Raw genomic sequence first — 13303 nt, forward strand, 5'->3', positions numbered from 1 at the left:
GCACATGTCTCCGATTTCTCTTCTTGGCGTCTTCTGTCGCACGAAGACAGCAGGTACAGTCTTTGTCAAAAGTAACCAGGCTGCATGGTTTGCTTCTAGCTTGTACAGTGGAGCCCTTACAGCTTCCCTGAAGCTGAAATGGTCGTGAAAGGTAAGAACTGGGGTTCTTCTTATCTTACAACATCTTTTGATCTTTAGGAAAGCGACAAGGGCTCCACTATAAAAGCTAGAAGTAAACCATGCAGCCTGGTTACTTTTGACAAAGACTGTACGCCATTCCGTTGCATGCAGCTTTGCCAAGCGTATGCACCTGCAGTGTTTGATTAGGAATTTTCGGCCTTTTTTACAGGAGCGATTCTGAGAGAGAGGGGGGGGGGCTTTGAAAAACGTTAAAAACTGGTCAAATGTTTAGGGGAATCCCCCAAGGTGGAGTAGATTTGTAATAAGGGAGTAATTACTCATTGACATCCACCCGGGCGCATCCATACGGCTACAAAGGACAGCTATACAGCTTTCTCAGAAACTTTGTAGTTAAAGAAAAATTCGTCCTGGTCCAGGGTTCGAACCCGAGACCACCGCTTCACCGGAGCAGTCGCTCTACCAACTGAGCTAACCGGGACGGCAAGCTTATGGTAGGGCGAGAGGGAATTTATCAATAACTCGAAGTGGGAACAGTGCTGGTCAAATGTTCAGGGGAATCCCCCAAGGTGGAGTAGATTTGTAATAAGGGAGTAATTACTCATTGACATCCACCCGAGCGCAGCCATGCGGCTACAAAGGACAGCTATACAGCTTTCTCAGAAACGTTAAAAACTGCGTCGCAACATCCCTAGTATAACATACACCAAAATGTAGCTATATAAATTCTTCCGTACAAAAAAAAATTGCAGTTATGCGTTGTAAGTGGCGTGAAAGATTATCTTCCAGTGTGAACTTTTGGAGCAACAAAATGAAGGGAAAGTTGACAAAACTATGAATATAGAAATAGGAAACAAAAATTCAGAATACAGAAACATGTGGCATAATGCTTATATGTGGCGATATGGCTCGCGTACCTGTACGTGTCTTCTGTAGGCACTCTTCAACACCAGTGGCAATCTTTTATAAAAGAGTGCGCTAGAGAGCTTATTCCCTTTTTACTCCTTACTGTTTACAGTGTATGGTTCCTGCGCAAGGCGACGAAACAGTTCTGTGCTGTTGTCAAGCGCTAGCGAAGGCATATTTGTTCGTGTCTGCAAAAAAAAAAGCAGAAAAAAGTCAAGGGCCGACAGAAATTGCTTGCGCCGCTTCTCAGTTCAATGACCCCCTCGCGGCCCAAGTACACTCCGGGTTCCCCAAGCGGCGGGAGCGCCACCCGCTTCTTCGGAAATTGGTCACCGCCATAGTGGTTTAACAGAGATAATACAGAGAGTACAGTCTTTGTCAAAAGTAACCAGGCTCCATAGTTTGATTCTCATTCGTATAACAGAGCCCTCACGGCTTTCCTAATGTTCACGTTCTTTGAAGGTGAGAACAGGAGTTCTTACTATACAGAGATTTAGAGATTGAGGGCTGTTATAATAGCTTTAATATACGACTGAGAAGAATAACGTGCAACCTGGTTACTTCTGACAAAGACTGTACCTGCAGCTTTAGTAGGATGCAACTAAAAAAAAAAAAAACAGCAGTTGCTAACAATGGGCCGCGGCGTCCTGTATTACTCCGCTGGCCAATCGCAACACTGAACGAAATCGGCGTTTTTATGTTTGACTATATTAAACGATCCCCGTATCAAAACTCTAGAGCTTGTAATTTTTTTCGTGATGAGCTTGTTTAGGTAACGACACTACTTTTTCGTCGCTGAGGAATTCTATGCGCGGAGGCTGAAAGTGGGCGGAGCTTCACTGCAGACTTAAGTTATATCTGACTATAAATCAGAAAATACTTTCACCATGCAGCACCTGCTGAAGTTCCAGGCTGATTGAGCTTGAATCACCATCGGAACCGAATGCAGGGCTAGAGATGTGTTCAGAATGTTCGCTACTGCTGTAGAACCGAAGCTGAAGCAACGGAATCTCGCCGAATTCATAGTCCAGCATGAAGCGAGCTCGACGCCATTTTTGTTGACATCAGGGACCACCCCGCCCCGATAATAAATTCCTCCTACGTCCAGCTCGAACCTCGAGGAACAACGAGCCCTCGTCGCCAGAGCACGGGCAGCTGCTTTTACCAACGCCGTCCCGGACTAGAGATCCGATCAGCCTTCCCTTCAACTAAGGCATTGTGGCTTTCAATAAATGTTTTCATCATCATCATACGTTGCCACATGCCATACCATCTGCACAGATAAGAATGCAGCAATTTCAGTTATGCAGCGCATCGAGAACCAACCCATCTGCTTTTTTACCGCGTTTTCATTTGAAGAGCGTGAGCTCTTACTACGAACGTTTGTCAAGGAAGCCTCTCTGCAATTAAGGCAAAGTGACAAACAGTAACCACACTACACCACATAGCAACAGTTGGTGCATAGCACCTCTCTTGATACTATGCTTTCGATCAGTTATATATGTGCCAGTATAGCGGCCATCGAAGTGGGACCCTCCTGGGGCCACCTGTTTGAAGTGGTGTCAAGTTACTTGGCATGTTCTAGAGGATGAAATTACGAAATGAAAACAAGCCCAATAAAATATGTGCGGTATTCGTACCGATGACCTTTTCCACTTCCAAACCGTGCATTCCGAGGAATATACCGCCAATACGTCCGAACCATTTGTCGCAGGGGGTTCCAGATGGTGTCACACGATTTATCGTGTTGTGATGCACACATTTACGAAGTTTATTAATTGATATAACGAGGAACTATACCAGATACAGCGAAAGTGGCTGTAAAGGGATGTTTCGATTTGGTCTCCTCCAGAAGACCATGTCTGCCGAGCACACCGATGCAATCATTTGAAGCTCCTGTAGCTACAATCTTGTCAAACACCGAGGCAGCGTTGGCGGATAATTTTTACACCCAGATTTATTTCCTACAGCTCGCTGTGTCACCCGCAAGTGTTCTTACATGTGCACGCAGTTTCAGCAGCACCATGACGTCAGGCTAAGCCAGATTTACTGTGGCATCATTGCGTGGTCGAATGAGCACAGGTGGAGCAGGGGTATACTAATCTTCGATATTCTCCTTGCAGCTTAGGTGACGACCCCCCCGATCTAGAACCAAACAGCCCCCGCTCAATATACATCTAATTTGCAGTGGTGTGGCCCGGTTCTGCCACTTACCGCCTTGTACATCAGTAACAACATGGGGCACAACACTGGTTAAGTGCACTGGTGTTGAATTAGCCACATCTGCGATGATCGCCTGGTAATTTTATGGAAAGGCATACAGGGAGGACGAAAGCAGACTGGCCAGAGTTCTCATGGCATCTGATAGTGCAAAGGGCAAGCATGAGAGAAAAGTAACGAGAAAAAAAAGAGACAGGTGAGAGAGTTTCGAGAATACAAGAATTTTCTTTCTCGTTTAATGTAACCCACCACAAGAATAAAAAGACAAGATACATAGCAAAAAGGAGTAATACAGTGCAGAAAGGAGAGTATATGTACACACATATATATAGGCTCGTTTAACACCCCAGTAGCAGTGGTATAATAGTAGTAGTAGCAGCGAAACGCACAGGACACATGTAGTTGCGAATGGCACAGGAAGAATGCAGTGTGAAAAATAGCAGCAAGGAATAACTGAAAAAGTGAAAACACTCATCAGAAAAGTGCGAGAAAAAAAAAAAGACAGCAAGGCCGACTCGAGCAGCCCGAAACGTGCTCACTGAACTCTCATCTTGGCTCAGTTTCAGTGGAACGCAAACACCAGAAGAGGTTGGATTTTTCTTATAGCTACATACTACTGCCGGTAATAGCAGATAGTAGCAGCAGTAGTAGTAGTTTGGATGAAATAAAACTGCAGAGGTCTTGAGAGACGGCAGTACCATTCCAGTTAAGCGTCACCAATTTCGAGTTCTGTGCTCTGCAGATTATATACATGGCTTCCTTTAGCAAAGCTTCCGAGGTGCTTCTTCCAACAAACAGACCGAATAATCTTCAGCAAAGAATGGAGCCAGTTTCGTGCTGCTCGGCCAGCCGGACAGTTCCCAGGCAGAGAACAAGGTCCCAGAAAGCGTCATCAGATGTATAGCGCAGCAAGACTGCCTGAGAAATGACGCTGCACATAGCAGCAAGAGGAAAACGCATTTTGAAGGAAATGAGAGTACAACAGGCAAGGAAGAAAAAATGTACAGAGGGCGGTGACAGGTATGGGGAAGGGGGAAGGTTTCAAGGCATCCTATTCTAGATTTTGCATGTACTTTGATTCCGTCACGTAAAACACTAGCGCAAGGACCCCGAAAAGAAATCAACGTAGAGGCGCCCTCGTGCACACCTCTGTAGTCTATAGACTTTTCGATGAACAGGGCTACCCTGTTACAAGATATAACGGTCTCCAGCGGCATGTGCTGTGTTCGGCTGTTACATAGTGTCATCTGGAGTCCGAAGACATGTACAGGGTCCGTCAAAAGTTCCAAGGCCACAGGGTTTGCTTTTGAGCAGCATAGTCTGGCTGTTGAGATACCCTCGAAGCTCAAAATATCTGTAGAGAATAGAAGGATCGTTCTACCATCTGAGAACCTCGAAAGCTCTATCGGAATCTTAAGTGCCACGATATACCGATGAAAAGCGGACCATGTGGCCTGGGAACTTTTGACGGACCCTGTACAATGTGCACCGCTGGGAGAAATGGAATGCCAAAGCTCCCATAAACTCAACACGTATCCCGAGTTCAGCCTTGGCCTGTACCTGCAAATCATTTCAGAACATGTCCCTAAATTTTCTTCAGTGAATTTTCTGCAGTGCATTCAGAGCTGTAATTTTTTTTTTCGCAGCTACGCAAACTACATGTGGTCAAAACAGCAAGCCCTGTTTGAAGACAGAACTTGGCAGCTATTTGATATTACATTTACTTTTTACACGAATAGGCAAGTGTCCCTCAATATGACGTCACTAGGGTTAGCGAGAAATGCACCGAATGCAGGAAAAAAAAAAAAAAAACGGGTACTGCGATCAACCCCGAAATTGACTGAAAAGATTTACAGCTGACATGCATCGCTGATTGCTTCGGCAATCGCGACCTAGTGGCCCCTAAAAAACCCGTCAATGGACAACAGCAATAAAAATGCACCGTCATTCCACAAATTCCAGCAGAACTGCTATAACATCCATGCTGAATCCAAAAACTGGTGTTCCCACACGAGTATACCAGGACGAGACTTGTAAGCCCCTGGAAGTACACAAACGCAACCCGTAGAACATACCAAAACCCGACACAGTATAAGAGTGGCTTCGGAGGAAGGACTTACTTTGCCACTAAGCTCAGGAATAATGCACGAAAAGCTAGACGACCACGACCACAGCTGGCAGCAAGTTTTACTTGTCCCGAGTCTATAGATGCTATAGAAACTGTCGATAAAAAATAGACATGCGTCTTACGCGCTGGTGTATACGGTATAATGGTGATACAAGTGCCTGTATAACAGTGCTCACTGATGGCACAAGGGCCACTCGATAATACGGGCAGGGGATTTCAGAGTTGTTCGTTCCTTGTGTGCTGTGTGATATGTACTGCAAAGACTCCTCGAAATGTGCCGGGTAAAGCATGGGGGGCGTGATATCTGCTTGCCGCCAGGACCACGTGTGCCAAACAAAGGAAGCGTCTGCAAACATCCGTCCTTTGAGAAATTCACCTTGAATGAAGGAACAAGTTTCAAAAGGCACAGCGAAACTGCAATGCACAGAGTTCTCGGCCCGGGATGCCACTCCATCCTGAGCAACACGGCGGCTTGGGCATTCAAAACGGATGCACGCAAGATGCTAGCCCGTCAGTGAATGTATTGTGTGTACAAGTGATGACGTACACTCTCTTCACTGCAGTTTTGAAATGCCGCTATAGTCAAGATACAACCGGTTAAAGAATCAGCGAATGTGGCTCAAAGGTTCCCCTTTAGCTAATGGTGTCAACCGTCACGACATTAGGGTCGAATGCCTTACACCTCCCCGTGCAAGCCAATTGACCCCCGACGTCAAGACTATAATATAGACAGATGTCAATACCTCGAGACCATCCTTTGAGGCACATTCGCAGACTCTTTCGTCGTACCCAACTAAACGTTCTTTATACAGTGTGCTGGTCACACAAAAATGCTGTCTCCTAAATCATAAATTCCCAGCAGGCCACACATCTTGGTACCCATAAGTCAAGCTCTGTGCAAGACCGCCATTGCAGAGCGGAAGCCAGCATTGAACGGACACCCTGTGTAATGACATTTTCACGTAAATGGAAATGTCTTTTGGAAACGCACCAGGTACGCACTGAATGCGCACTCCCCCGAAACAATTCTCACCAGCAAAACGGAGCAGGGGGGGGGGGGGGGGGGGGGGGCTGCCGGGAAAGCTGCCTCCGTCAAAATAGTGCTCTTGTTCGTGGCTTTTACAGATTCTAGACTACTTGATGTATCACATGTCTTGATGTGCGCTTGTCCCAAGCTCGATGGCGCATGGCAATTCCTCCGACTTACGTGCGCCTTGCGCCAGACTGATGACGGGTCAACGCCATTAGCACTAAGAAGTTGCCTTTGATTTGCTAGCCCTTCTGCATTCGAGTACCTGGCCCCAAGAGTCCCAAGCAGCTCTGGTTTTCGCGGACTGCTAAGCATGAAGTATACAATCTTGGTGCCAGTCTCAGCACTCCAGTTGCGATCAGTGAGCGTTTCAAGGTACCCAAGGAGCCCCGCTTTGTCTTGAGCTTGCAGGTGACTACGAATTCTTGGGGCACTCGGGGGAGCCAATAAAATGAGACAACAAAGTGGCTCGTGAAGCAGTCAAGGTTGTACAGAGAAAGTACCTTCGATGCACCCCTAATCACCACTTAGTAAATCACACCCCCAACTTCAAAGTAGCCCTATCCACTGACCCAACCTGAACACAAAGGATAACATAAGTGCGCACTACTGTACAGAAAAAGAAAAAAAGTCGAGCAACCATTACGACCATTCTTACCCATCTTCAGACAAGCTCGAGCTGTGAGCACCAGACACCATTCTGCCTCATCCCAGAAAAGGAGCAACATTACAATGTATACATCCATGTATGTAGTGGTCATGTCAACAACTGCACAAGGCATATTGTTGCTATCGACGTAGCAAACAGGCGCATAACATCACTCTAGATCACGCTCTACGCCACTTGCTCAAGTACTAGAAGCAATACGTAAACAGTACAAAGACCCCGAGTTTTCATTCCTGCCCATTAACATTTATACAACCCTAATTAACAGCACACAAGTATGCCAGGCTCAACTGAAGACCCAAAGTGCCTTCAACAGCACAGCTAGGAATTAAATGTGCTACACGAAAACCTTCCTGAAGCCTGTCGAAACACAGATAAAGGACCAACTTATCTTGAAAGACTTAAACAAGAACCACATAGGAACGGCACTATTGTGGTTGGTGCATTCAAATTTGATTAGCTACTTCGCATAGCGGAAAGCTTACAGACAAAATGTGCACTTATTCATGCATGTACCAGCAATCAACTTAGCTTGGTTGCTTATAACCAGTTCTATTGGTTTCACTTTTTGCGACCTGCCCTGACAAGATTCAGGTCAGAAATGATTCAGTCCCCAAGGGCAGCAACCATGGGCAGCAAAATATAGTGAGATACAGCAGCCAAAGAAGCCATAAAAAAAATTAACCGAATCAAATCGCAGATAATACCAGGTAAAAAAAAGCTTTGCAGCAGCATTTTAAAAGATGGAATCAACATTTTTATTGACCAAAATACTTCTTCACTTCAATAAAAAATAAACACATGGATCCTCCCACAATTTTCAGAAAACAGGAGGCAATGATGCCAAATGGCCAAGAACAAAATGAAAAAAAAAAAATACACAAGGAAGAAAACTGATGATCTGAGGATGTTACTTTTGTTCAAGTCAGATCTGCCTGGGCCACAGTTAGGCGTAGGGGAGGGGAGGCGGAGCGGTGCGAACATAAACAGGCAGATAATTAATACATAAACACAACCACCAAGGGTAATAGGGAACAAAAAAAAAATCGAAGAAGCATACATGTGAAAAAAAAAAAAAAACTGGCCATGAGAAAATGCACTTCCAAATCGTAAGAACTGGCCCAAAAACAGATGCAGCAAGAGTAATGGGAGGGAAGTAATGCTTGGTGGGGGGGAAACAAAATAATAGTAAAAAAAAAATCCTGGAATGCTAGAAGACTGTGTTTTGAAGCTGCAAAGCCGTTGCTCTTGCGTGTTTTGAACCGAGGGGAGGGGTGGGGGGGAATGGAGAGAGAGCACAGTGAAAGGGTAGCCGCCAAACACAGCTCCTCTTCCTGCGAGGCCGATGTTACGGGCCGAGCAGCTGTTTTCGGAGGCACAGAACTTTCAAACATGGGCCAACCGATCAAATTGGGTGCCAATCACTTGCAGCACCGTGTGGAAGGAACAATCCTTGCTCAGTGTACTTCAGCAAATGCTTCTCGTTCCTGCGATACAACAGATCATGACTCTAGCCATGAAGATGTGCCACACGCAATCCAAAACGTGAATCGCCCACGGTAGTGAAATGAAGGAAGCTAGTTGGTCGCGAATTCAAAAACTGGGAAAACTGCAAACGCGCTCTGAAGGCCTTCCTTCAATCTGATGAAAACGAGCCTAGAAAACTAAGAGTAGGATTACAAAGGAAAGAAGAGGCTGAAGTAAACGAGCCTAGAAAACGGAAGTCACAACGAAAAGATTACAAGGAAAAGAAAAGAATGAAGTGACCGGCGTGAGGCCTACTGGATTGGTCCCCAGATGAACAGAGGCCAGGGGCACACAACAACACAGCAAGGAGGAAAAGCAACAAGCGAGAGGTAGAGTGAAATTGAAGGCGTCCACTGCCCCCTGGCAATGAACCAAAAGCAACAAAATACGAAAAGCAAAACATGAAGGACAAATTGAGAGGGAAGACCCGGCGATCCAACCACAAAGAAAACCCGCTACAACCCCTGCAGCGGCACGTGTTTTCACTGGGCGGCCCAAGTGGACTGCGAAGAGGGCAAAGAAAGAAGGCAAAGGAAAAAAAGGAACTTCACAAAGGTTTACACGCTAGCCGGCAACCCGAGCAATCCTTGGATCTGGCGAAGGACGCTGCGGGTCCCGCCATCTTGGTTACGCAGACCGACCCACCCCAAAGCGGAGAACCGATACAGAGCAAAAGCCCAGCACACCACACTGCAACAGCAACGGCTTTTGCCTTTTCTGCACTGCATGGGATCAAAAATGAAAAAAAAAGGGGGGGGGGGGGGGGTGTCAAGATTCCGAACAGGCTAGTGAGGGGAGGGGGGTTGGATGTACTGCTGCCCCAAAAAACCAAAACTTGCGTAGTGCGCAGGAGCCATTTGAGGAAAAACGAAAAGGTACCTTGCAAGGGCCCCAATGAAGTCGCCCCTCAACCCCCGGCAAAGCTCTGCGCTTGAGCCGAAATTTTGCAGGGACAAGAAGGGGTGTGGGCGGAGGCACAGAACAAAAACAGGCGCGGGCCCGGACTTCGGCTCTGACCCTCTGCCGATACACTGCTGTTCCAAAGCTAGCCTAGCCATGTCAAGGAAACAGCCCGTCAGAAAGACACCCGTTTTTTACAAGTACCCAAATCGTTTCCAAGAGCCGCATGACGCGACAAACAAAGCAGGAATGGAGGAAGGGATGTGAAGTGGAAGTGGGCAAGGTGAACATCTGGTTAAGCACTGCAACCGCCCGCACTTAACGATCTGAGAACATAGCCCCAACAAACGTGTTACTCTGAGCCTGCTCACGTGCAGTTGCACCCCTAATCTTGTTCACCACGCACACTTGCCAAGAGCCGTCCATGTTCTTCGGGAGATGATTTCCTGTATGACTGCTAGCGGCTGGCAAACTCTGAACGATGGACGGCCACGGGAGAACCCGTGACAAAGCGCAACTGAGAAGTGTAGAGCGGATTCGAAACGGGGCTCCGAAAAACGCTCTTCTTACAGGCTGCCGCTTTGGAGTGCAGACCTTTGATGACCAGTCAATCCCAGCTGCTAATCAGAGCGCGAGAAAGGGGCATTGAGAGACACTCGAAAGCGGAGTTAGGAGTGGGGTCGTGGGGGACTGCAGTCATGCGTGGAGAGGCAAAATCATCCCCCATTTGCACGTACTTCCTTCGCCCCCACAATTTTGCCGTCAGATTTAAAATGCCAGTGAAAAACAAAACAAAAAAAGCTGAAAAACGGGAAGTCTGCAGACCCGCCGCAGTTCCCAATCCCTTCTTGGAGAAGAAGCAACAATGGGCAAAAAAAATGTGTCAATGATGCGGAGGAGAACGAAGCCAAAGGGCAGTGGAAACGGAGCTCTCAATCCACGCGAAACAAAAAAAAATCTGCCCCACTCGTTAACGGTCACAGCCCAGCGTGTCCCTTCGAGCCGGGCTAAGCTATGCAACAAGACTGGCTGCTGCCTTCGACCCTTTTGTCCGTCGGGTCCTAGGAAACCAAAAACAAAAATTACGCCCCTTCCCCACGCAGATTTACCCTGCCGCATCCGGCATCTCGTCCGATGCCCCGTGCGACGACATCACGACCAGCGCAGGCCTGCAGGAATGATGCGCGTACAACACCGTGGTCCTTTGTGAAACGAGACAGTGCCTTTGCTCCTCCTGCCTTGCCGGCAATGTCTGCTGCGCCTTCCTCCGTTGCGTCACATGTTTCTCATTTTCGGGTCCCATTTTGCCGCCGTCACTAGCGCCCTCTCTTGGCAGCGCCGGCCTCTTCCCCGCCCGATCGGTCCGGTGATGGCACTCCGCCCTCCGCACCACCTGAGGGGCTTCTGAGGGCGGAGGAGATGCACCGGCTCAGATTGTCGACTTGGAGAAGGAGACCCGCAGGTGATTGGAGTCGCTCAGCTGGTAGTTGTGCATTTTCTGAGAGGAGAAAAGAAGAGGCAACCGTGAGGGAGACGCCCCGAGACTGCCCCGATCGGCAGGTTTCAATAACCAGACTCACAATGAGGGCTGTGACGGCTTCCTCAACGGAGCCCATCTGGATGAGTGCCATTTTTCTGTCCTTCCTGCGAAAAGAAGAAAGCACGAAGATGGCTCTGCATTGGAGAGGTGCCTGAGGTGAAAGAGGGTGGCATTACAGTCGAACCCGGATATATCGAATTCGAAGGGGATCGGAAAATAGTTCGATATAGCGAAAATTCGATATACAGATATAGGCTAAAACTGCACTCCCGATCATAACAAATTGTGGCTTACCGTTTGGAACAGCCGCGAATCACATAGTATGGGCACGTAATGTGAAAGCGCTTTATTTCGCGGAAAAAAAAATCACTAATTTTTGGCTGCTTTTTCCCCTGGGAAACGAAGTTCAAAACACTGGCCTCGATCTTCTCGAGACTGTCCAGGTGCGAGAGCACAGTGCCTTCCATTTCGCCGCAACAGCGCCGAATCAGGCTAACGCTGATGCCAGTTCAGTGGCTGCGCACGGACGCGTTTCTTCGACAACACAGTTGCCCTCGTCGTCGCTGGAGTCGGCGTCTTGAACGCCAGCTACCGCTTGAACTTCGCTGTCAGCGTTAAAGTCCTCAACAGTCACTTCGGACGGAACGGCGCCGAGAAAATTGGACAAGTCGCGAAACGTGTCGTCCAAGCACTCATCGTCATCTAAATCTTCCGGACATTCATCTCCGGCCACTTCAAGGCCTGCCTTGCCAAAACAGTTGGCTACTGGGGCCTGCTTCACGTCGCGCGTTGAAACACAGGCACACACACAAAAAAAAAAAAAAAACACGTGGGGCGCAGATGGAGCGATAAGAGCGAAGCCTATGCGAGCGGCAGTCAACGCGGCTGCGAAGGAACGACAGAGGGAAAAGAAAGAGCAGGGAGAAAGATCGGCGCTCTGGGCTTCGTTTTTTTTTCTTTTTTTTCTGAGCTCTCTCTTTTTCCCAGACCCACGATGTGCCCACGAGCGACCGTTTTCACTCTCTCCCTTTCCCCAAGAAGCGTGGCTTAGAACCGTCGCCGCGCGTCTCCATGCCGCACTCTCTCTTCGCTTAATGACCTTGACGGAGCACACGCCGGCGATACAGGAGGAGCGGGAAAGCTCGCGCCGGTGGGGCGCAAAAACGGGGAACAAAAAAAAAAAAGGGGTCCTGCGCCTGCTGACTTAAGGCGGGGACACATGTCAGGCGGGCGCTCCGAATCCGGTCCGGCTCGCCGCGTCCGGCGGCGCCGCTCCGGCCAGCCGGCGACCGCCGGACGCGTCAAACCGCGTAGATATGTCCGGTGCACCGCGTCCGGCGAATGTCCGGCACGCCGCTCCGGCGGGCAGCGGCAGCCAATGCGAGGTCGCAGAGCGCCAACGTCACGATGACGTCGAGTTCGCGACGTCACAGGTGAGCACGACAGAGGTACCGTGGTGAGCGGTGTGTCGGCTGCTCAATTGTACGGTTAGTTTGACAGCGCTGTTTTCACCGAACACCATGTCTTCGTTCAAACAGTCCCGGATTTGGGAGAACGAACAAGGGGTGCCGAGTGTAGCACCTTTTTTGAGCGCTGGCCAGTCCCGAAGAGCCCGCGGCTGCGGCGTCGATACGAAACCACTAGGCCTAGCGACGACTAGGGCAGTCGGGGACTAGCGCGCAGTTCGTCGCCCGGCGTTGCCGCAGGCGATGTCGTTGCCGAAAGCTCCACTCTAGCACAGGCATGCTGTCGTTGCTCGAATCTAGGAAGCATCCTTTCTGGTAGCATGGCTGTTCTGTATTTTCTTGTGCGAACGTGAAGTAAGCCGAGCCTGCCGGTCGACCAGCCTGGATCGCGTCTGCTGGCGTCATAAAAACGAGCTAATGAGTGTTCTTGACGTAAATAATAAACCCTGGGATAGGGAAAGGAGAAAATTATATCATTTTTCTGGTTCATTGGCCAATACCGAGTTGCTGGTAAAAGTAACAACTGTGGTACGAGCGAATTAGTTGCGAGAACCGCCTCGCAGCTGCCGCTAGCTGGCCCGACGCTGGGGTCCGGCTCGACTGGCGCCCGCTAGCCGCTGCTGAAGGCGCCACGGAAACTGACCATACTATTATTTTATTGTGTGATGATGCTGTTGACAGCAAAGCGGAGTGAAGAATAGGCCTTGAATTATAGCGCAGGCGACTTCCGAAGCGCCGGCCCCTGCCGCTTCGATGCGGAATAGGCTATAGGCCTAGCGAC

General features: G+C 48.7%; 1 protein-coding gene across 10 annotated transcripts in view; it reads right to left on the bottom strand.

Annotated features, from left to right (window-relative positions):
• Positions 1-7823: 7823 nt before the first annotated feature.
• Positions 7824-13303, bottom strand: part of heph (polypyrimidine tract-binding protein 1 heph) — a 168678-nt gene continuing 163198 nt past the window's right edge. For all 10 annotated transcript variants that reach the window (XM_089551185.1, XM_089551171.1, XM_089551158.1 and 7 more), the window contains 2 exons: positions 11097-11160; positions 7824-11014 (listed from right to left, as the gene is read on the bottom strand). In XM_089551185.1, coding sequence (XP_089407311.1) covers positions 10946-11014; positions 11097-11160 — 133 coding nt within the window. In that variant the 3' untranslated portion in view covers positions 7824-10945. The remainder of the gene's footprint in view (positions 11015-11096; positions 11161-13303) is intronic.

Source organism: Amblyomma mixtum, chromosome 1, assembly GCF_055824585.1.
Source record: "Amblyomma mixtum isolate Tamu chromosome 1, ASM5582458v1, whole genome shotgun sequence".
NCBI lineage: Eukaryota > Metazoa > Arthropoda > Arachnida > Ixodida > Ixodidae > Amblyomma > Amblyomma mixtum.